Source organism: Trachypithecus francoisi, unplaced genomic scaffold (assembly GCF_009764315.1).
Source record: "Trachypithecus francoisi isolate TF-2019V2 unplaced genomic scaffold, Tfra_2.0 Lachesis_group9, whole genome shotgun sequence".
Taxonomy (NCBI): Eukaryota; Metazoa; Chordata; class Mammalia; order Primates; family Cercopithecidae; genus Trachypithecus; species Trachypithecus francoisi.
Genome location: NW_022681474.1, coordinates 45,870,295 through 45,895,554, shown reverse-complemented (window position 1 = coordinate 45,895,554; position 25,260 = coordinate 45,870,295). Strand labels below are relative to the sequence as shown.

The window sequence follows — 25,260 nt, the reverse complement described above, 5'->3', positions numbered from 1 at the left end:
CTCTCACAGCGCTTACTAGCTTGAATTTTTTCCCCCAAACACCAGTTCCTACATACAATATTTAATATTTAAGATAAAATGTAGCTCCCAAATTTAAATCCTGCTATTAGCTCATAGAATAACTAACATTTACCCTCTAGTAGTAATTTCAATGTGCCCTAGTTCCCACATATCTAAACACTTCTCGGCTTCCAAAGTGTCAGTTATTAATCTGTGCAGCACCTTGGTTTATAAGATGGTTTGTTATCTATGGATTTCGAAGCAGCCTAATCTAAGGAACAGCCATTCCCTCACTTTGTGCAAATGAGGACCCTGAGGCTCCTGGAGGCTCACTCTACCAAGTTCAGGTATCTTAGAAGAAGCAAAACTCACATTCAAGCTTATCTTCCTGCTCTTCCTACAATACACACACTCCCACACATGGACACGCACATGTGGACACACACAGATCATAATCACATCATTAAGAGTATAACTATGATCAAAAGAAAAACAACTATTGCAGGCATTCTGATTCTAATTGCTGATTTTCAACCTAATTAAGATGGTAATAGCATCAGATAGTAAGAAACAAAATGAGATAACATTCACATTAAATGAAATCCAAAAGTCTACTGAATTAAATTGGTAGGGGTTCCCTTTGGGTAGGGGCAGGGCTTAATATTGCTGAGAGTATTGGGATCAATAATCTGAGTATGCAGATCTATCAGTTTTGGGGCTGTTATTAGACTCTATCTACGATATAACATTTCCAAGGTTTTTTAATGGCAAAAAGGCAGAGATTAAGGCAGCATCCCTCTATCTTAACACTGTAATGCTTAAAGGATAGATTTGTCAATGATCAGCAAAGTCTTACTGGGGTCAGATTTTTTAACCCAAATCAAATTAATCAATTTCTGGTCTGAGTGTTAATGATATCCTAGGGAAAGGCATGTGTAGCCCAACCAACCTGTGCAGATGATTGCAGTGCTGAGTCTCCTTGCTGGTCATGGAGAAGACTGTGAGCCCAAGGGAAGTAGATGCCAAAAATCAGGAAACTACAGGATGCTGGTGTGGCCTGTTCTTACTCAGGTGGCTCATGGTGATGTTCACCCACCTCTCCACCGCCCTTGGCATGCACTGGGTTTCCATGGTACTTATTAGCGGGAATAGCGGCAGTAGACTTGTGGCTGTTGGAGGCAGTGGCTGTCACCAGGCCCAGGTGCAGAGCAGCTTAGGCCACGCTTCCCTGGAAACAGTCTCTTCTCCAGCTCCTCCCACACCATGGAACAGAAAAGTGGAAATGAGGACAGAATGCTGAGGATGTGGGGTGGCAGGGGGAGAGCAGTCTCCAGGCACTGTCTACACTCAGAGAGAAGTACAATTTAAGACTTCCGGACTGTTTTAAATTATTTTATGCTTGATTAGTGTGTGTGTTTCTGCTCCTATTGTGAACTGAATTGTGTCCCTCCATTCATATGTTGAGGCCCTAAATCCCAGTTCCTCAAAAGGTGACTGCATTTGGTGGTGATGGATTTAAAGCTAAGCTCTTAGGATGGGTCCATGTGAGGACACAGTGATAAGGTGGCCATTTTCAAGCCAAGGAGATAGGCCTCAGAAGAAACAAACTCTGCTGCAGACACTTTGATCTCGGACTTCCAGTCTCCAAAAATGTTAGAAAATAAATTTTTCTTTCTTTTTTTTTTTTTTGAGACAGAGTCCAGGCTGGAGTGCAGTGGTATGATCTTGGCTCACTGCAACCTCTGCCTCCTGGGTTCAAGTGATTCTCCTGCCTCAGTCTCACAAGTAGCTGGGACTACAAGCACAAACCACCATGCCCTGCTAATTTTTGTGTTTTTAATGGAGACAGGCTTGGCCATGTTGGTCAGGTTGATCTTAAACTCCTGACCTCAACTGATTTGCCTGCCTTGGCTTCCCAAAGTGCTGGGATTATAGGCCTGAGCCACAACGCCCAGCCAGAAAATAAATGTCCATGCATAGGCCATGCAGTCTGTGGCATTTTGTTACAGCGGCCATAGCTGAATGATAGAGATGACTTCACATATTACCTGCAGACTCCATGTGACCTACTCTCTATCTACAACACTGTTCCTGAGTTGCAGGAAAAAAATCTTTGTTACTAAATTATACTGGGCAGTTTTAGAACTTCTAAGGCCTCGGCTCTGCCTGACTACATCACTGCCTGCGGTGAAGCCCTGGATGACTCAGAGAGGCATCTGACATACAGTCCATGAAGACAGGACAGGCTCACGAGCCTCCACCATGAACTCTGCCTTCTACGGTAGTAGCTAACTAATGATATTTACTCTCATTTCTAATTAGAGAAACGCAAGATAAAAACCAAGAAGATACTCTTTTAAAACTACACAGCTAGCAAAAATTTTGTTAATTTGTTTTGTTGCTAATGAAATGCAAACACCTATGGCCCTCGGGATTTATGGGAGGATCGACATTTTGACATTAATTAACAAGCATATGAACTGCTCAGTCATCCTGGATGTGAATTTAGAAATTTCACATTTAAAAAGGTAAGCTTCTTTGCATATGTATTATCAAAAAAAAGTCCATTACATACTGTGGATGTTCGGGGCATAATTTTATATAATAATGACCAAATCGTAGCAAAATAAATTCTCAAGAAGAGATATATACTAATTACGTTTTAATATGTAAATATACATCATCACAGAACCATTAAAGATAGGGTTAAAAGTGTTTTGACAGAGAAATATTGTAACACGAAGGGCAAAAACCTAGCTAAAATTGTGTTAGAGTACCACTTCGTTTTGCAAAGAAAATACATTATTCCTAAAGCAAAAAACTGGACTAATATTGAACAAAAAGATAAGAGTAATTATCTCTGGGTGGCAGAACTACAGTTGACTTTTACTTTCCTCTTATTACTTATATTTTCTAATTTCCTATAGTGAAAATCCTCTGTTTAATAATAAGAAAAGCAAGTGGAAAAAAATGATAAACTAGCCACTCTGAGTTTGAATTAAATGTCACCGACTCTGTAGTAGCTCAGAGCTATGTTCTTTTTTTTAATTTTCAATTTTTGTTGCTACAGAGTAGGTGCATATATTTATGGATTACATGAGATGATTTGATACAGGCATGGAATGAGTCATAATGACAGCAGGGTTAATGGAGTATCCATCACCTCAAGCATTTATCCTTTGTGTTACCAACAATCCAATTATATTCTTTTAGTTATTTTTAAATGTATGATTAAATGATTTTTGACTACAGTCACCCTGTTATGCTAGCAAATACTAGCTCTTACTCATTCTATTTTTGTGTACCCATTAACCATCCCTACCTCTCCTGTAACCCCTCACTACCCTTCTCAGTCTCTGGTAACCATTCACCTACTCTCTATCTCCATGTACAGCTATATTCTAATGTGAAAGATGGAGCCACATTCTGATATCAGAATCCCCTTGCCAACCAACATAACAGGAAATATTGCCTTTCCTTAAGGTATATTTATAATGGTGCCCTAGGAATACCATTTTTTAGTCCTCTGTTCTTCTTGTAACACTCTTTGTAAAATTCAGCAAGTAAGAGTTCCATTTACTTAAGGGGGTGAGATATTATATCTATAACTGGATGAGTACATTTATACTTTCAAATAAAAAATTTTGTGTGTACCAGCAATTCCTCCAGGGCTCCTCATATCCCTATTTTTGGAATCTGTATATATATATGCACACACACATATATATACCCACATATGTGTATATATGTACATAAAGTATGTGTATAATACACAAACATACATACACAAAGAGACACACACACTTTGCAATAAAACACCTATAGCTGGCTACCAAGCTCTACATCTCCCAGAAGAAGGGGACAGAATTCTCTTTTTAAAATTGTAAATAAGCAAAGTTCATCTGACTTTAGGACTTAACCAAGTCTCACCTATGTATCACATTGAAATATGGATATTATTAAATGCCAAACTGACAAATGTCCAACAGAAAATATACTAACCAAACAAAAATAAAACCTTCATCTGTGTGTGTTTTTATGTGTGCGGACAGAGCAAGACAAAAGGAAGGGAGGTAGGGAGAGAGTGAGACAGAGAAACCAGTAATTCAAAAAATTCCACTAAGATTCTAATCTCAAATTTAAAACCCTGGCCTTCTAGAATCTTTGCCACATCAAGTCCAACAGCCTCATTTACAGAAGAGCCTGAAATTCTAGAGTTCAAGTAGTTTACCCTGGGGTCTCAAACAATTGAGGAGCAGAGCTGAGCCTGCATTCCCAAACCAGGTAGGGGCATCCCATTGTGTCTTAATCACTTTTCTCCCTTTCCAAAGCACTGTCCCAATTATCTTATTTCCAGCTTTCCACAGAAGCAAAGAAGAAAACAAATGTCACAAATACCAAGATTGTGCAAAGGAATGATAAACTTCCGTAAGACAAGACCCTCCAGCCTCTCCACGGTCTCCATGGAAATCACCTCCTTCATCTTCCTCGTTTTCATCAGGGTCTTCTGTTCACAGTTCGCAACATGGCAGAACATCTAAGTGGAAGTGGTAGACTAGGCATATGGAGATGAGGTAATAAGCCTGGATAATCTACAAACTCCCGAGTCCATGTTTAAACACCTTAAAGTGCACCATATTGTCAACAGCACATTGCTGTCCATGCCAAACCTTACAGACAGTACATGGTCAGGAATAGAGCCATATAGTGCATTCATCAAACAGGACTTTAGGAATAACCTTCCTCCTTTCAATGTCTTTCTCCCATGGCACATGACAACAAACTTTTTCATCAAAAGCAAAAATATTCTCAAATGTTCAAAGAGCTCAACTTTCCTGGCATGAAAGCATCTCTATTTTGGAAAGGTCAAGAGGTTCATCCAATTGCATGTAACTGATAATTGAAGATTAAAGAGGACTTCCCAACTCAACAGTGAAAAGAAATTAATGGAACAGCTAGAGTACTCTTCCCAAAATGCAGCATGTGTGATTTATTTTTATGCAATACATTTCATACCTTGTAGCTGATATCTGGAGGAAAGGAAGCAGTTCTACTAGGGGGAACAGATGATTTCATTTGGCAATGTAATAACGTCTGGGGAAATGTGAGAAAATTCAGAGGCAAACTTCAGCAAAGTGTCTGAGTTTAAAAGTATCACTGGCCAAAGATCACTCTTCTCGATGGCTTGCTTGCATAGAGACTCTCCTGTCATTATAAAGAGTTCACTGACCGGCAATTTAATTCAATTTTCAAAATGGAAGTGCAATACATAAAGACACTCGGTAGCTGGCAATTAAAGTCTTCAAACCCTAACACTAAGATATGCAGTTATTTTACAGCCACCAGGATGAGAACACACATATTCACTGTGAACAGTATTTTCCAATGGTAGGAATACACTGTGGAATACCTGGGAGCTGAGAGTTGCAGACCGAATATGTTCACTGTGTATTTATTTTTGTATACGTGGATATGAGCAAGAGAATGCAAACATCATGACAAAGGTTAATTTTGAAAAGATGTCAGCTTTCTACAGTTTTCTACAGATTAACATTACTCTGCTTGCTTTTTAATATTTCTTTTTATATCAGTGCTCAAATAAAATACTTAAGTTGTTGTTTCCTAGCATCACAGAATTCTTACCACTGGTAACATATTTTTTTAAAAAAATTAACTTAGGGTTTCAAATGTTAAACGGTTTCTGCAAGTTTCTCCCTTCCCCTGCTCCAAACAAACCACTATGGCTTCTAGCCAATCCAACTAGCCGAAAGGCTTAAATCCTTCCTTGCCATTCTAGAAAGTAACTTTTCAGGTGCCAGTCCCTGCAGAGTTCAGATGCAGAAAGCCTGTCAGAAGGCACCAGGCAGAAGGACTGTGGCTCACAAGCACATGGTCCACTTGATCTTTTCTCTTTAGGGTTAACATTTTTGTGTTATCTAGTCATTTAGAAGTAATAGAGCTCCTTAGACTTTTACAAGACTCAGCCATTTGCAGTGCATTGGAGGAAACAGCATTTCATTATTTATCATAAATTACTCAGAGCCGCTCACAATGCAAGATGAGCATCAGTGTGGTACCACAAAAGGTCATTTAGAAGCTTATAAAACTCAGTGATGAAGGGGAAGCACAGATTTGGATTTGATACTCACTTTACTAAAACCCTGATCTACAGCTTTGCCTTCCTTTCAAAAACCTCTTCTGATCAAATACAAAAAGACCTGAACAAATAACTTTAAAAAATGTATCTTTATCTAAGTCAATAAAATAAACTAAAAATATTCCAAGCAAATAACACTTGTATATGTCAGCTGATGTATTATAAATGTTGACATCAGTGAAAATTATCTGATCAGTGAAAAATAGAAGAGAGATGCCATTGGCTATTAATACTAATTTAACACTTGCACAGTGCTATAGCCCCTCTGTCTGGTAACAAGGAGCAACCAAGTAAGCCTGAGCAGGCGAGAGTGATGAACTGGATTCTTATCTGAAGGTTCTTCTTTAGCGTGAAAAACGTGGGTGACTCAACTAATTTCAGCTGCCGATATGTAAATGAACGGATGTGGTTCTCCAGTCCATGATAGGCACTCTCTGGCAGGCAGTGCAAGAGCCTCATCTTATACAGACTCCCGGCATTTTCCTCACCACGTGATGAGTGCAGACAGGAATCAACAGCAGCATTCCTTTTGAATCTGATGCGATGTCAGCATTCAATTCCAAAAGGTGCTGAGTGGTTTCTGCAAAGAAGACCTCAGATGGAACCAGAAGGGTGATGTGGCAATCAATTCATAAAGGAGTTTTTGCTTCTGAAAAACCTAAAGGCAGTCACAGGTTAATTTAGGTGAGGCAGTGAAATCAAGAGTTCTTTCTTGTTATTCTTCTTGTATCTCTACTTGCGAATTTTTAGGTATTTGAAAGCTGTTATTTTGGGTTAAATCTAGGGCTTTGTTGATGCGACTATGGATAAACTAAACATCCTTAAAACACACAAATTCTATTGCCTCTTGCAGCACTTTGAAGAGGCATTGGAATGATGTCAATACTTAAATATATCCAGCACAAATCAGAGACAATATCTTTAAATGATTTGGAACAAGTTAGCCTTAGAGAATCTTTAAAATTCGCTGCTCATTCCTCTCTCCAAGTCATCTTGGAAACCTCGCACCTTCTGAAAATACCACAGATATTGTATCACTTCCTTGCAACCCATTGTGACTGTGGCTTAACATAGAATCAAGCTGTGTCCTCCAAAAACCCTCCCTCCTTAATCAGGTGCTGCTCCAAGGAAAAGGTGAGGCCATCTGTCTACCAGGTCAGAACCGTCACTGGCTCCCATATAGGTGGGTGCATGCAAACTACTACGTTTATTAATGACCTTTCCCTCCCTGGGCCTCCCGTCTCTATTACTCTGCCAAAAGAAATTCTCCATTGAAACTACCTTTATCCCTTTAAGCACTACTTTCTGAAATGGCCTAATATGCTTTTCAGTTGGAATCACACATTTCAGCACTTAATGATTCTTCATTACATATCTTCTGATTGTCTCAACAAAACCACAGATGCAGATGATGACTTATCTTTCTTGTGTATCTCACACTTTAATGTTTGCAGAACTGGAATAATGCCATTCTCAGGATACAAGTGGGGTTTTACATGTGTTAAGATGTGTGAAAAGTGTGGCAACGTGTTGCATCAGGAACACTCCTGATATGAGTGAAATAGGGTTTTATTGAATATAAATATAAGGTGTCCACTCAGAAAGGCTTAAGTCAAAAGGGAATATGGGTGTTCGCATGGAGTCTCACTAAGAGGGGATCCTGAGAACAAAGGAAAATGCTGAAGCCAGGAAGACCCTCTTTGCATCTGCTGAACTGTGACACCAACAACAAACATTCAGAGCTACCATCCAGTCTCTGTACATGGAAAAATCTATAAACTCAGGCCACCACCCTGGTAGCATGAAGTGGTAAAGGCCAAAGGAATGTTCCTAAAGTTTTATCTTATTTTTTCAAGTTAGTATTGATGTATACAAAAAGTGCACAAATCAAAAGTATAGAAGTTATTAAATTTTGATGAAGTGAACCCACTCATGTAACTAGCACCCATACCAAGCAGCACAATATTATCAATACAGGAAAACCTACACCTGGGTCCCCTTCCATTCACTTCCGGCCCCTCCTCCCCAAAGATAATCACTATCTTGACTTCTAATTGTTATACATTATATAAATAGAATCATATATTTTTTCTGGCTCTTTTTGACCACCATTCCATTTGTGAGCTATCTGAAGGACTTTGAGCACAACTCATCACCAAACTTATGGATCATGTGCCCTACAAATCACCATTCTCCAGCGGACTCTGGAGTCTGTCTATAGTCCAACCACTGAAAATTAATATAAGAATAAATATATTATGATTCTGGGAGAGGCTTATAGCATCCAGTAAACCTTTGAACTGGTTATCCCAACCACTCATATTTGACCAAACATCTCCTTTCTAGTACTTAGCACTATCGATTAGCCTTTGTGTTCTCTTTTCATTTGATCCTTGAAATAGATCAGGTAGTTGATTAATATATATATATATATATATATATAACCGATTGATTTCTATTGGCTATATCCTTCTATAGCAATACTACTAAGACTGTCTAACATCTGCAGACTGGAAGAGCCGTTAAGGATCTCATTAAATTCCCATCTTCTATACCCTTATAAAGTCCAGGCTAATCATCAAAGGCCCAGAGTAAGACACTCTGCCTTCAATAAGGCATTATTTCCCATGAGCAAATGGAAATGCATTTGCACTTCTACACATCTGCATTTCACAGCAGGAACCCAACTCCATCAACACTTTAATGCTGACACCACCAATTAAGAAATAAACTCTTTAAACATAAAGAAAAAACAACCTTCACAGAACCAAGAGCAAGAATTGAACTGATTCACGGAGTATATTCTTTACTTTTTTCAAAAGTATAACAACTTCTAATTGGAAGAAAGATAATTCATGAACAGTAACTAAAACTTAGAAAATACAAAAAAGTACAATAAATTAAATAGCATCCCTATTCCACAATCCAGAAAGAACCACCATGAACAATTCGGTAAACTTCCTTTGAATACAATTACTATATATTAAATCTAGTGACCAATACAGCTTAATATCATGGACATCTTATATAATTTTCTATCCAAAGTTTTAGATAAACATTATATAATAAACATTTCCCAAAGGCTTTAAAATTATTACAACAAAATTTAATAGCTTTGTAATATCTATCACATGGGTAAGCAAAATTTATTTTACTTATTATTTTATTTTAACTGAAAACATACAAATGCGCATTCACTTGCCAAATACTTGGTTATAGAGCTCAAGGCTTTTCTCTGAGTAAACATCTGTTGTCCTTCTTATGAAAAACCACACCTGTAATGTATATTGTGATTTTTCCAGTTTAGTTTATTGTGGAATAAAAACTTAACCTGTGAAACAACAAAAGTGCAAATTTCTTACGTATATATATATATATATATTCTCCTTAAACTTCTCACAACTGTGTCAACTAGAAGAAGCACTTTTTAAAAAGTGACTTGTGTTTATGGATTATATCCAACGTAATGAACTTAGTTTTAATAGAAACCACAATTCACAGATTTATAGAATACTTAAATGCATTACCCACTTAAACTAACAAAAACAATCAGCATAAACAGGTTTGGGGGCTAATATAACTAATATCTGTTAACCAAGGCAGCTCTCATTTGGTTAAGACAGAAGTGCTACCAACTATACCTGTTCGGCATGGAGTGGGCCTTTGTCAGTTTTTTTGTTTTGGCTTTTAAATTTATTTAAGTCCTGGGATACATGTGCAGGACGTACAGATTTGTTACATAGGTAAATGTGTGCCATGGAGGTTTGCTGCACCTATCAACCCATCACCTAGGTATTAAGCCCCACGTGCATTAGCTATTTATCCTGACGTTCTACCTCCCCCGACACCCACAATGTGTTAGTTTTTTAATACATAAATAGAGAGTATCATACTGAAAAGTCAATGAAATAGAATTCAGTCAAGCTATCATTTAATATAAACATTTCTACAGCCCATTTAAAAAAAAATTCTGGAGTCTCTAGATTTTGCCACCATGCTGAAAAAAGCTTTGATCTAACAATAAATTTGGGCAAACAACCCCATCGGCCCCCCTCATAGACTAACAATGAGTACAACTGTCATTGTTAGTTGATGGGATTCATGCATAGTCTTACAGGATCTTGACAATACAATCTTTCTGACACTACAGTATTCCTATCCTTCAGCACAGCTATTCAATAGGTGTCACGTGATCTTAGAACTTGATCTATTTCCATTATCTTTTTTTAAGTCTGCAAAAATAATGATCTCAACTATCTTTTAACCAAAAGAGAATTTTTTTTTTCTTCTAGCAAAAAGAACACTTGGCAAACAAAAATGTCAAGCAAGTAAGCAATGATTGGGTCTAGTTTGTAGTACCCCTGGCAGAATATCAAGGTCTCACCAATGTTCCCCTTCGTAGAACTGGTAGATAATCAGTGATGGGTACCTTGCAGTGTGGCTCCAAGATGAAATTCAGATGTTCTGCGGCAGGCATTGCATAGCTCCAACTCCCATCATTGATTTGGTAGAGTCAGTACTTTAGTGTCTACAGAACTAAAAGGCTATCATTCCAAATGCTCCCTGACACTTTTCCATTGATCAGTCTCAGCATACACTGCAGTCACTATTGTAACCAAAAGTAAGTTTGGAATGGGCACAGAAGACAATTTTGACTGGATTTTAGGAAGCAGAGAAATAAAGTTTGTAACTGTTTTCTGTGATTGTTATATTGAATCATCTACAAGCAGTCATAAGAGAAAACAGAGAGTTAAAAAGATCAAGGAACAGAAGTTTAGAGGTAGGGAACTGTTGCTCAATGGGTACAAAGATTTAGTTATGCAAGAGGAATAAGTTCTAGAGATCTGTTATACAACACAGTACTTAGTTAACAATACAATAGTGCACACTTAAAAAAGAAGATAGATTTCATGTTAAATGTTCTACCTAAACAAAATTAAAACCACAAGAGGACACAAGGAAATTTTTGGAGGTGATGGATGTGTTTAGTACCTTGATTGTGGTGATGGTATTAATAGGTATATGCATATGTCCAAACTCATTGATATGTACACATTAAATATGTACAATTTTTTGTACAGTCATCCTTCAGTATTTCAGGGGGAATAGTTCCAGGATTCCTCTCCCCCAGGATATCAAAATCCTAGGATGCCATGTCTTTTATACAAAACGGCCTAGTATTTTCATATCCCCTAAGGATAATCTCCCATATAGTTTAAGTCATCACTAGAGTACTTACAAGCAGTGTAAATGCTATGTAAATAGTTGTTATACTATACTGGTTTCTTATTTGTATTTTTAATTGCTGTGTTGTTGTTTTTATTTTTAAATATATTTTTAATCCCTGGTTGGTTAAATCCACAGATGCAGAACCCAAGGATATGGATAGCCCATTGCACATCAATTATACATCAACAAAACATAAAAAATAAACAAGAAGACAACGTTCAGGACAACATATTCTTTATCTTTTACTGAAACATCTGGATTTGTCCTTAGAAAATCCAGGCAATTTCTCTAGTTAGATTCCTTCATATCTGAGAAAAGAACAGGTATAGTACAGGTGAGCTATTTATGGAGTTTACAGTGGCAAATGCCACTATCGGTGTGTAAAGTGCTTGACAGAAGCAATGTACAAATGAATATAGTGACACTATAACAGTGAGTTAGGTAAGTAAGACTGAGGTGGGGAGAGATTACCTGTCCCGTAAAACACCCCTCCAATCTTCTTGATTATCCAAACAATTTCTGCAAGTCCTAGGCAAATTATACATCCTAAGCCCAGCTTGATTAACTCTATCAGTGAGATAACCAAACCTAGGCTGCAGGCCTAGATATGATTGTTTTTCTATCCTTATTTCAAAAATAAATAACACAAATAATGTAGAGTGCTACATGCCTAGGCACACGGTAACCCTCCATTTGGCAGCTCTCATATTTATTACTTAAATTCTTAAGCCCCTTCCAAGACTGATTATCTGTGACTAATCCTTCTACATTACTAAAAGTAAAATTCAACCTACAGAAATCCAGAAAATCTGATGATGATGAGGGTGTGGCTTTCTCTTTTAGTGGATTTCCAGCTCCCTGGCAATTCACAGGAAATCATGTCAGAGGTTGCATATAGTCATAGGAAGGTATCTGAGGAGGAAGGCTGATATATTTAAGAATTCTTATCCAACTTTTAGCATAAAAATGCTATTCCCATAACCCTGGCTGTAACATATTAAGGCTAAAGTAGTTACATGGATTCAGTTGACCTTTTCTTCAAAAAAAACGTTCTTATGGCCTATATCGCATCCACGATACACACTATCACTTCTAGGAAAAGGCCTCAAAGACAAAATCTGAGCACTGGAAGCTGCTAAACTTCCATTATTAAACTTAATTCTGAATTCAGTTTGTAGGTTTGCTTCTGACTAATCCCTTTTTATGCCCAAGAATGACAATCTATTATTTATGTACAATCACCAGCCTGTCTCAAGAAATAAAAGCTTATAACAACAAAAAAAGGTAATACTTTAAGATGCAATTCAGGATGAGATTTCCAACAAACACAGATTTGAAGAAATCTATTTCCAAAATACTAATATTAAAGTTCCCCAAAGTACAAACACAAACAGTATATTTAAAAGAGCTCCTTGATGGACATAATCAACCTATTAATTCTTGAGAACCTAATTCACAGTAACTGCTAAGTGGTCAAGGGAAAGCAGTGCAGACACTGTCTATTTTCATATAAATTCTCTCCAAAATCTAAAGACCCAATGACAATCAGCGTAGGGATGGCACAAAAGGGCACCTTGGACATATTTTGCTTTATCAAGAATTTTTAGATTTCAGATTCCAGATCATTCAGCAATCTCAGTCATTTTCTCCCAAATTTCAGCTCCTCTCTGTGATAAAAGTATGCTGGAAATAGGCTTTACAAAACACCTACCAAGCAAAGAATGAGAAATGATGACCTCCAGTTTGTGGTTCAACTTCCAAGGTGATTTGAGGTAGAATTCCACACTATATTTTATTGTGTGTGCCAGGATATCAGAGAGGAATATAGGAAAAACCCAAGGGCATATAAGAACAATAATCTTTCATTGTGATGAAAGATCCCTCAAGCTAGGTAACCAACCAGCTCCAATATTTCAACCGAATTCAATAGTCTGATGTGCTCTTGGATGAAAATAACCAGTCTATCTACTTCCCATTTCACTTGACATAAAAACAGTGACTGTTTTTCAGCTTATAAACTCTGTCGGGAGTGGCATGTAAGTCAGGTTGTTGTCATCAAACTCATTATACCAGGGGAGGAAGTTAAACTTCAGAGAGATTATATCAGTTCCTAAAGGTTGCACAGGTATTATAGAATTCATGGCTAGAGGTTTTATATAGAAATATACAAACAAATACTGTTTATAAATATATATACATATATATGTATCATACACAAACACACATTTGTTACCCTTCCATGAGAGTGCCTAAAAATTATGGTCATGACTGCCTCTCATTTCCAATACTGTTACCTCCTAAAGGAATCACTTTCTTAATCTAACTCTTCTTAGCCAACTGGCTGTCACCACACTGCCTGGCAGGAGTACACCAATGGGGCCCACTGCACAGTGAAAGGGACACAGCCACCAGGCCAAGCTCAAGGAAACCTACACTCCACTGCAACTGCCAGCTGAGTTGGGCACTTAACAATACTCAGCTGGGATAATAGATTTGTTTATGTCAGTTGTTCTTACTCTAATTATGTAATTTACTTAAATATTATGTAAACCAGTGATATATGATTATGGAAATGAAAGATAATTGTAGTTTCTATTAAAATGTAATTGAATGCTTTGAAGAAACTCCAAAAGGTAAGTTGTTTTTTAAAGAATAAAAAAAGAAACTGAATCACATAGACAAGAAAACTGTAAGAGATTCCCAGGGCAAGCGTATATTATTGTATTTATGAAGAACCTGCATACGGATGCCTTCACTAGTGTCTTAAAAAAAAAAAAAAAAAGCTGGTAATTACAGGTGTGGCTAATTAAAAAAAAAAAAGCAAAGATGCTAAGTTTAAACCAGTTGACACATACTTAGAAAAAGCCTTCGCCTACAGGAGGCTGAATGTTGTAGTGATTAAAAGTTTTACTTTAATTGTCTGCTTTATGAACCATTACTTTTATAAACTTTCTGAATCAACCAATTACTTAACGGCATTGCAATGCCCCCAGATACTCAGTAAACATTTGAAACGTGACAAGTATTATGAAAATATAATTATATGAATGTATACGATAGCTTATGTTCAGTTGCTCAACTGTGTCGTGGAATCAGATAAAAATGCTATCAAAATTAATATGATTTATATACCAATCTGTGGGGGAAAAGAAATGACCATTCGCTTCCATCAAGTTTTTGGAATCCTTAATTATTGTTTTAAATCACCAAGACAGTTTAATAACTCAATTCCCTAAACGAGAATTTTTTTCCTTAACTTTCTACATCAACTTAAGCAGTCTAACTTAGCAAAAGGATTAACTTTTAAAACAACTTGAAGCAACATGTTAAGCATATCTAAGAAATTTCATTTAATGAGTATTGACTTCTTGTACTCTAGGCTAAGGAAAAAAGGGGGGGGGGACACAAAAGCCTGAAAGGAGCCTTCAGTCAGAGCCATGATTCAACTATAAAATACTGGAAGGTGGGAGTACAGGAAGTCTTAGGGGAAGAGTGAAATGGAAAACCAAACTAAACGTGTCTAACGATTTTATTTATAATTGCATGAATAGGAAACATTTATTTAGGTAAGTTTTGATTGTGATATTGCAAAGTTTCAAACAGAGTCCACTGTTCACTTCACTATGTATATGGTTCTGGAGGGAACACTTTCTTGGGTGGAAAAGTAAAATTTCTAGGATCTCAAAATGTATTTGTCAACGCAGTACCAGCTCTGTCCTCACCCAACACACGAGTCTAAAGATAAAAACAGCTAGAAAGAAAGAAAAATGAATTTCAGTTCTATTCAGAAGCAATTCAAATGCATTTTAAAGACTTAGATTTATGACTATTCCCTTGCTCTTATATATTTCAGGGCCAACTTTCATGTTCCATTTTTGACATCCCAGATAGAATATTGAGATATGTTTGGCATTGGAGATGAGAGGTTATGAGGAAAGAATTTCTACAAAAGCAAGTTGAAAATAAGCTTTCTTCTCATTGTGTACAAAGGGGAGGAAGGGCTGAAAAAGTAGCTCCAGAGAGAGGAGAGATGGTATTCCTCTACATTCTGGATCTCCCAGGATGGCACTGATTGTCAAACTGCACCAACACTGCTGTTGTGGCCCAACCTGAATTTAGAAAAGCTTCAGTAACAGCGAGAAATTGCCAGAAACCAGCTTTTTTTGGGTCAGGTTTTGAAAATAGCATAAATATAAAGGTAACTGGATTCACAAATCAAACCTGCAGAAGGGGACTCTCAACTAGCCACAACACTTCCTATCCCTCACCTCAGTTTGAAGAACTGGGGCGGAATGCTTAAACCGCATTGTCTTAATGCACGGAGACCAACGAGTCCAAACTAAAAATGGCCCTAAAAAATCTTTGCCAACACACCCACCCCTGCCCTCTTTTTTTAATTAGGACCATGAAGTGCAACATAAGTGTGTAACAGTAAAATTGTACAGCATAATTGATTAAAGCAGAAAAGTCTCATAATCCTGTATTAAGGCCAAAGAAAATCAAAACATACTCAGGTTGCAGCATGTGCTCATAAAAAAAAAGCTCTCAATTGGATTTCATAAGAAATATTGATCCTGAGCTCCGAATCCTCTCACTCTGGCTACCATGCATGATTGAGGTCAGTACCTTCTATGTGGATGCCTTTGAAGGCCGAGACTCATGTAGACAGAATACAATGTACAGGAGTAACTTTATTTAAACAAATTATATCTGAGGCTGCTTATACAGCAAACAAGTGTACTCTTATTTAAGGAAGATGTTGAAAAGAATAAATAAGAAAATAGTTGATTTTATCAATGCCTCTCTTAAAAATTATTGTAGGTATGACGAGGTAAAGTTTTATATAAATAGACTTGATTAAATTAAAATTGCCTCCATACCTTGTTTAAACATCAAATGTACATTCTACATGTATTTCTTCTTAAATACACTATTTGATATTTGTGTGTTCATTATAATTAACCATATACCTTCCAAATCTAACCCAAAGAAACATCTATTAAAATAGGTTCTTTGCCTTTCGTATTTGAATTTAGCCAATGACTCCGGGCTACCACCTGTTAAACAGTATTTTCAGCTTAGTAAAAGAATTCTGTGTCTCTAAAACAATCCATATTTGCATTGGCAACATTGTACAACTATATTTCAAATCTGAAAATGAAATTGAAGGAGGTGTAAAAGGGAAACACTGATTGTACATTGGTCAAAATCACTGCTCTCTACTGTCTGTAGTGACCTCCCTTTGGCTTGAAAAACCTGCAAATTAACCTATACTTTCAAATACAAAATGCTTCAAAGATGTTTTTGGTGAAATAATCTCCCCTGGCAATATGTTTAAGATATTCGTTTTTAGAGTCTGAAGTGCAAGCAAGTACTAGGCAACTGGAAACCCAAGAATCCCAGTAACACTGAAGAAAGTTTTTGTCCAGCTCACAGCCTAAACAATGGAGGATGGGAAGAGAAGAATCAACTTGCAAGCCCTCCTTTCTCCTCCCGCCTTTCAAGTTCAATCCTCCTTTGTCTTTGATCCTACAGAAAATAAGAAACAGTTCTCCAACTGGGCCTTCCCCATAGCAAGAATAGTTTTTGCTTGAAAAAATTCCATTATCCATTAGCAAGCATGTTCATTTTCAGTGAACCAGCCTCTTCCACTCCAAAGAGCTATGCTGCCGTTTACAGACAGGATCCTTCTGATTGATCTACGATGAACACAAAGACATTCATTCCATAAGCCTTCAGGTATCCAATGCAAGAGCAAAGATCCTGGCCATTAAAGAATTTGTGAGTTAGTCAAAAAACCAAAGCGTCATCCTTAACCATTTTTCAAGTACTACAACAGAATCCATTACTTTCATTTAAAAAAAAAAAAAAAACCAGGACAGAAAAGACCCACTAAAGGATGGAGGTAGGAGCTGGGGAAAAGGAAATTTCTCTCCCGGGAACTTTAGGGGCATAACCAAGACAAGTAAAAAACAATATGAACGCCAGTGATTCAGGCTTTTTTCATCCTACAGTAGCACTGCTGATAATCTCTCAAATGAAATCTTAATTTCCTTTTGTTAATCATCCTGCAATCTTGGATGAAAAAATAACTAAACTATCCTCTTTCTTCAAATCACCATACAACTTGCCTATTGAAATACGTTTTAAGAAAACTACATAATTCATTTTTCATTAAAATTTCCCTTGTTTACAGATGCAAACCAGGTCAATTTCAGTTGGATTTTGCATAATGGTATTATATACCTTAATTCAACTTCTTGTAAAGGTTTAAAAAAGAGAAAGAACTGAACGTAAGATACAAGTAAAACAAATACTGCTTCTAAGTCTATGTGAACATTGACACCATTTACAGATTTTTCCCCTTTTCCTTGGGGCTGAGGGCCCTGTCAATAATCATTACTTATTAAACAGGCTGCCATTCCAGTCCACAGAATGTAGGAAGAGAGCATAGAGGGGTAGAAATAATTACCTTGGGCTTTTCTTTAAAGACCTCCGGAATGGAACACAAGGAAATCAATTGGGAAAGAACATGAAATACCCCTATCATGTGTAGTCCCCCTCCTCTCCCAACGCATACAAGGGTTGGAGATATACCACACTCCATTATTCATATCAACTGCATCAAAAGAGCAAATCAAAAATCTGGGGTCTTCAGAGTAGATTCATTTTCAATCCATTGAATATGCTCACACATACACTCATGAATCCTTTATCCTTCTACAAAACTCAAGCTAGATTTATTGAGTGGAGGCTCTAAACACCTCCTGAGAAAATGTGCTCTCAAAAATGACTGCTTCAGCCAAAGGAGAGAGAAGCAGCAAGTTACAGGCTCTACTGCCATTCTGGTTTGTGGCAGATTCCTTCCTTCCCTCCTTCCTGTCTCCCAATTTATCTTCTAGACTGTTTTTTCCAAAGCAAAGTAGGTTTGGTTTTTTTTTTTTCTTTCCCTCTCCTGGACCTTACTTACAAATATACTAAATTCTTTAAAAAGAAAAAAGTTTCAAGGGTTAAGTAACACCCAGGCTAAGATCATAGGTGAGGAAATGAAAAATTAGCAGATGACTGAAAGCAAACCCGGTATTCCCACCATCACTGAAGAGTTAATGATGAACACTCTTCCCTTCTCCCAGATGCTATGGCTCAAAACACAAATACAATATAAAGACAGCATAACCAGATAGTTTTCTGCAAAATAGCCTTGCACAGAACTTGAACTAGCAGGCTGGAGTTTGTCCTAAATAACCTTCACAGGTTGCACAAACTCTTCCCATATCCTGATCAAATCAGTTTAAAAGATGCCTGAGATTTCCTTAGAATAAAAACAAGGTGGGGGGTGGGGTGCGAGGTCAATTAGTCACCTAAAATGTTTATAAAAATTTTGAGAAAATATGCACTTTCTATACAAATAAACAGAAAGCTACCATGCTTTGAGTATACTGGCCCATACTGAGCCCAGGTTGAAGATGCTACATTCTAACGGTGACATGTTTCCAAACGGTTGGATGTTCTCACCTTTGAGTGCAGAAAACTCTCAACTCGCCTATGTTTTTCAGGCACAGAGGGAGAGGAGATATGGTTCACACCCCACCTTTGGGAACGGAACAAAAGCAAAGGCTTGGCAGGGCTGAAAAAAAAAAAAAAACTCCTCCTTCGTCAGGACCCTAGAGGTGGCAGGTCTGCAGGGCTCCCTTCCTATTTCCTCCTAGTTAACTCACTCTCGCCGGCCACAGAATCAATGTCTACACCTTGGAATGGCCACGGGCAGGCTAGGAGGTGACCAGTTTAGCCCTTTGCCTTGGATCGCCTCCTTTCCCCAAGTCTCCCAATGGCTTCTAATTAACCCTTTCTGGTTGCTGCCCAGGTCAGGGCTGCTGGAAGCGTTCTCAGCTACATTCTACGAATAACTCCATCAACTCGTCACCCCACACATGGACATAACTTCCTTCTGTGGTTTATCGTCGGTCACTTTGCATGTGCTTTGCTTTCTTTCCTTCCTACCGGCGGGCGGAGAAGGGGCTCAGTGCCTTAGGGAAGGCCCTCTCTCCCTCCCTGGCCCTCTACTGGAGCGGGATCCGGCAGCTCGCCAGCAGGTCTGCAGAGAGGAGGGATCGCACTCGCGTTAACCCTTTGAAGGGAGCTGGGAGATCTGTTCTCATTTGGGACCCGCTAAAGTGGGGCCAGTGGAGCCTGACAATCTCCCTCCCCTTCCTACACGCCCCCACCCCCCAGAACCAGGGCAGGCTGGCACCCTCCCCTCTGGTGGCCAGTTTTAATCAGCTCTCACTCTGCCCCCAAACCTGGGATGGGGGAGGGGGCTTGCTAGAAGGCGGGCGGCGAGGGAAAAAGCAGGAGGGCAGAAAGGAAACCCAGTAGTAAATCATAGTTGAGACACAGTGTTTACTTACGAAATTTGGGGCTGGTGCTAGTTTCTGGTGTGGTGGTGGTAGAGGAGGAGGAAGAAGAGGAAGAAGAGGAGGCAGCATCCTGAAAGGGAGACAGGGTCCAGGAGGGAGTAGAATCGTGAAGGTAGGAGGAGGTAGCGTATGCCGCAGTGGGCCAGGAGGGCATTGCCTGGGTACTTGGGGTTCCTGGCACCGGGGGTCGGGAGCCCGGCGTGCTGCTACTAAAGAACGGGGCCGTGGTGGACAGGACCGTCGAGGGGGCCGCAGTGTTCCGTGCTGTGGTAGAGCGCGGGCTGGCCCGGATGGGCACCCGGTGCCCGGGGAAGCGAGTGGGCGCCCGCGTGATGGTGGTCAGGCGAGTGCTAATCCGGTTGGGCGTCCTGGAGGAGGCGGCACCCCCGGCGGAGGGGGTGGCGGGGGACGTGGTGGAGGTGGTAGTGGTGGTGGTCTCCATGGCCTTGGGGAAAGAGCTGGGCTTCGAGAGGAAGAAGGGGTCCTGGCCCATCCCCTTGGAGTCCACTAGGTCGGTGGGCACGTACTCCTTGACGGAGCCCACCACGATCCATTTGAGAAGCATGAGGCTAAGCCCCAGGCCGATGAAGCCGATGAACAGAGGTACCACGCACAGCCACGTCTGCTGCCGGTTCCACACGATGCAGTCGCTACAGCGTAATTCCCGGGGGGGCTCGGCCGCCCCTTCGCCGCCGCCGTCCGGGCCCCCGCCCGCCGCTGCCGCCGCCGCAGCCGCCGCGGTGCCCTCCTCGGTCGAGGCGGCGGCTGCCGAAGCGGCACCAGGTGGCGAGGCAGCGGCCGCCCCTTCACTCATCCTAGGAGCCGGTCTTCACCTTCGCCCCCCCGAGGGCCGCGCCAGAGGCATGGGGCCGCGCGGGTCGGGCGCGGACGCGGGCTCCGGCGGCGGCGGCGGGCTCGGGCGCAGGCAGCGGCCGCGGCGGCCGCATGCAAATCGGCTCCCTGCCCCCACGCCCCTCCCCCCGAGAGGCGGGCGGCGGGCGGGGAGGAGAGGAGCGGGGGAGGGGACGGGGCCGGGGAGGGGGCGGTGAGGAGCGCGGAAGAGGGGCGAGACGGGCCCCCGGCGCCTCCGGTCGGTCAGAGAGCGGCGGGGCGCGTCTGCAGCCCGCCAAGCGGCCTCCTGCGCGCCGGGGCCCCGCACCCGCTGCTGCTGCTGCTGCCCGCCGCCTGCGTGCGCTCCAGCCGCGCCGGCATCCTCGGGGCACCCCGCCCGACCCGCTCCCTGGGGCGCCCGTTCGCGCCGCGCCTGGGCCTCGCGCCGCCTTCAGTGGCCCCGCCGGCCGGTCGCGGGGTGCCGGGTGCCTGCCAGCCGCATTCCGACACACAGGGCCGGCCTGGCCGCCGCGATCCTCGGCGGCTGCTCGGCGGGCCCGGGCGGTGAGGTGCACCTGTTCTTCAGCCGGCCGGCAGCCAACCCTCGGCCAGCACTCTCCCGGAGAGACCAATCCCAGCGCAGCGCGGAGGGCTAGCGGTCCGGCTCGCGTCGCTCCGGCCGTCCGCTGCTCCGCGCCGCTCCCGCCGCCGCCCGAGAGTCAAACTCCAGCGAACGGCGCTGCTGTAGCCGCCGCGAGCCAGGGGCTGGGGGCGCACCGGGCGCCCGCGGCGGGTGCGGTCTGACCCGCCTCCAAGGGACTCGATAAGCTGGCAGAGGATCGGAAATCACGCCCCGGCGCCCTGCCCGGTTGAGCGTGGGGGACGAAAGCGGGAGACTGCGTCGGGGGTCCCCGGGGACGCGGACCCCGGGCCGAGGGCGTCTCCAGGCGGGCTCTAGCTGCCAGGCGGGTGCGTGTGTGTGTGCAGAACCGCCGCGGCGGGCTGGGATTCGGGCAGAGTAGCGCCTCCCACCAGCGCCTAATGCTGGTTTCTTAATGCACACAAGATAAATAAATGATCCAAGCAAATCCCCGTTTGCCGGGGGTTGGCACAAGCAGCTCCCTACCGATTGTGAGCCCGTCTTCTGTGCGGATCCAGTGGGGTCAGAGACTGACGCTGTTGGGCGAGGGGGCAGGGGCGGATGCGGGTGGGAGAGTGCCCGTGCCCTCCCCTGCCGGATGGCGGTGCGGCTGGATGGAAGGCCACCTTTGCCTGAGTTCCTGAGAGATGCAGGTGGAGCAGAAGACCTTTGTGTAATCAGACCTGTCAGATATCTCCAAGCCATTTATGTGAACTTGCCTTAAAATACTGTCTTCACGTGTAAATGTACGCACAGGTACACACGTTACAAGGCAAGTGTTTGTGAGAGGTAAATGTAAAACGATTTGGGGTTGGACTCCGAAATTCCGTTACTGGTTTCTTCCCTTGGCTGGGGAGGCACCTGTGTACCTATTTCTCCAGCGTTGTGTGGTACCTGCCGAGGCAAAGGGCAAAGAGCCGGTGTTAGCATGATATATGCTGATAGTGCAAAACCTTGCTTGCCAACTCTCCCCAGATTTCCTGGCCTAAAGTGGAAACCGAAGAGGAGGGGTTTTTATTTACAAACGTTAAGAATGTAAGGTTGAGAAAGGCAACTTCCTAATACATTTCCCCAGCACTGTCTGATTGGCGTGGATGATGGAGCCCGCATTCTCTTGTCCTGTGATAGTCTCCACAAAGATGAAGTTTTCAAGGTATCCATTTTATTCACAGGTGGAGAGCCAAACGTTACACTGAAGAGACTGCAGAGAGCAGCGGATGCATTGAAACAGGAAGCCCCTGGGGTTTGGTGCCTACCCGAGGACTTTACACACACACGGTTAATAAATTATTTTTGATGGCAGTAATGCGGCTGTCACCTCTTTCAGCTATAACATTGAGACTTTCCCCATAGGAAAGCTTTTGATTTTTAGTTTGATGGAGCATGCCTTAATCTAGTAGTGCTGAATTATGGTTCCAAAAATTGCAAAAAAAAAAAAAATTATTTGAATCCAAATTCCTTTGGCTTTCCAATGTAAAGCACTGCCCTCTTAAGTAAAAACTGACCCAGTCGCTACCTTCTGTGGGTGCTAGGAATCTACTTCCCAGCTAGGAATCTACTTGCCCAGCCTTTCTTGTGTAGCAAGTAAAAGCTTTCCTGCAAAACGCTTCAGAATTATAGCAGGTGCTACTGTCAGCTATTTAAGACAGATAATTAGTTTTCCAAAGCGCTGCTAGTTCATCGCCCACCCCCACCACTGCCAAGATTCCTGTGGTCTCTCCCATTTTTTCTGCCTGGTAGAGTAAATCCAGGGTACAGAAAAGGATGCTATAATGCTGCAGCTGGGCAAATGCGGGCAAATGTTCCCTTTCCTGAAGCCACAGTCTGACAGCATTCACTCCATGTTCTCTCAATACTCCCTAATGCCTTCTTCATCTGCCTTTCCAAATTCCCTCTACTTCTCATTTCCACTTGGCTTTAACAGCTTATTCATGTATCCCTGTTGAGCTCATTTTGCCCCAGATCCCAAGCCACCGTACTCAGCTACTCATTGGTTGTTCTCACAGTGAACATCATCACTAGAGAGAGAGAGAGAAAAAAAAAAAATCAAAACATTGCTTTGATAGCCTTGTATTGGGGAACAGGTTGTACCAACCTATCCAAGAATGTTTGGCTGGTGCAACCATCATTAACTTGCAATTTTACTGTGAGGCTCCCTGGTAGCAGGTGGTAAGCACTGGCACTGAAAGTGAGAATGGGGAGGGGGCTGTCCACAGTTGTGTCAAGGACAAGTGGTGAACTGTCTCACTGCTAATAAGCAGCTAGTTCGTCAGTCCCATGGTAGGGAGGAGCCTCGTTCTGGTGACTCACAGCTCACTGGAGCAGAACGTTGAAGAGGCAGCTTCAGGCTCAGACTCTTAAGACCGGGATTCAAGTTAGAGCTCTGCCACTTATAAGCAATAAAATCACTGTGGGCCACTGTTTTCTCAACTGTGAAATGGAGGTATAATGCCTACATTCTACGTAATTATATGAAGTTGTATAGCTAAACGGACTATTCACCTATGGTACCATTTAAGCATTATCCTCGGATATCTTCCTGTGGAGATAATTATTCTAACAAATGGGTGTGGCATGCCTCAGCCTCTCCTGAGCTTCCCATCTGCCTGACTATAATTACCTGTAGGTATCTCCTATGTGGTCTACTGACACACTAAACTTGGGATTTCTAATCATTGCCTAAAGTTTGACACAAATCAGCATTTCTATTGAAATGCAGTTTTCCCCTCAATGGCACCGATAACCCCAGGCTGAGAGTCTCAGTGCCATCTCTGACTCCTTATCTCCCATTTCCCAAGTTCAATTAGTTGTCAAGTCATTTACTTTCCACAGTATGATTGTCCAGGGCTTCCTCCATTGCAAAGTCTTTGGTAAAGGCTCATCTTTGAAACCACAAGGCTGTAAATGACCTTAGTGGTCAAACACCTCTGATGTGTCATCTCATCACATGTCCCAGCTGTTGGGTTTCTTCTGGCTCTCTGGAGAAAGGCACTTCCTGAGGAAGACCACCCAGCCTGTCAGTGTACATAATCAGAAAAGTCTTTGTGTTGAGACAAAAGTCAGCCTTACCATACATTCACTCTTTCTCCTTAGTTCATTCTTTATAGATACCTTTTACAAATTAGGTACCAGGCACAGAGTATATAACGGAGAACACAGCTAAGGCTCCTACCTTAATGGAGCTTATATTTTAGAGAGACTAATGATGAACAAACACAGTAGATAAATTTTATAGTCTATCAAAAAATGAAAAGTACAGGTTTGGACCACCAAGAACATGCCTAGTTAGTGTAATTACAAAGGACATCTCTTCTCCAATCCAAGATCCTCGATCTGTTTCCCATCCCCACAAAGCCATGAGAACTTGACTCTCCTAGCAACATGACACCAGAGTGCTCTTTTATTCCCTGTGGGTTCCCTGGCTAGTGTACTCACTTTTGAAGCCAGTCTGGCCTGCAAAATCCTAATATTCTTCATGATGTTTACTGGAATCATGTATAGAGGCAATGTGGTTCCCGAACACATTTCACAGAGTAAACATTTTGCAAAGCATGAATAAGGCTAACCTTCCATATGACTGCATATGTCCTTTTTCTCCCTTGGTCTAGTTCACTACTGTGATTATAATGATACACATTTTTTAGTAATCATGGTGGCCTTTGTAAAATAAAAGTTGATTGTTTTCTTCACAAGTGTCAACCAGTAATTTTATTTCTTGGGGGTTCTTGATGCTGTATGTATAGGACGAAAAATCCAAAAATCTACTGGAAAATCCCCACGTGGATCACATTATTCATAACAACTTGACTCCCAAGCATTTCTGCATTAAAACCCAATATCATAAATAAATGAATAATAAAATACAAGAAGTATACAAAGCAAAATCTGAAAGTGGAAAGTGAAGAATTCCAGTTCTAACCATATGGAAGTCACAAAAAAGATGATTGTAACAATCTTCAAAGACTTAAGGTATTTGGAATGTTACC

The 25,260-nt window shown here is 41.4% G+C and overlaps 1 protein-coding gene across 1 annotated transcript in view; it reads right to left on the bottom strand.

The window, feature by feature from the left end:
• The window catches only part of NRG3 (neuregulin 3), a 549,380-nt gene extending 528,623 nt beyond the window's left edge, over positions 1–20,757 (bottom strand). Inside the window, exon 1 of the mRNA XM_033208729.1 lies at positions 19,795–20,757. Coding sequence (XP_033064620.1) covers positions 19,795–20,617 — 823 coding nt within the window. The 5' untranslated portion in view covers positions 20,618–20,757. The remainder of the gene's footprint in view (positions 1–19,794) is intronic.
• Positions 20,758–25,260: the final 4,503 nt, after the last annotated feature.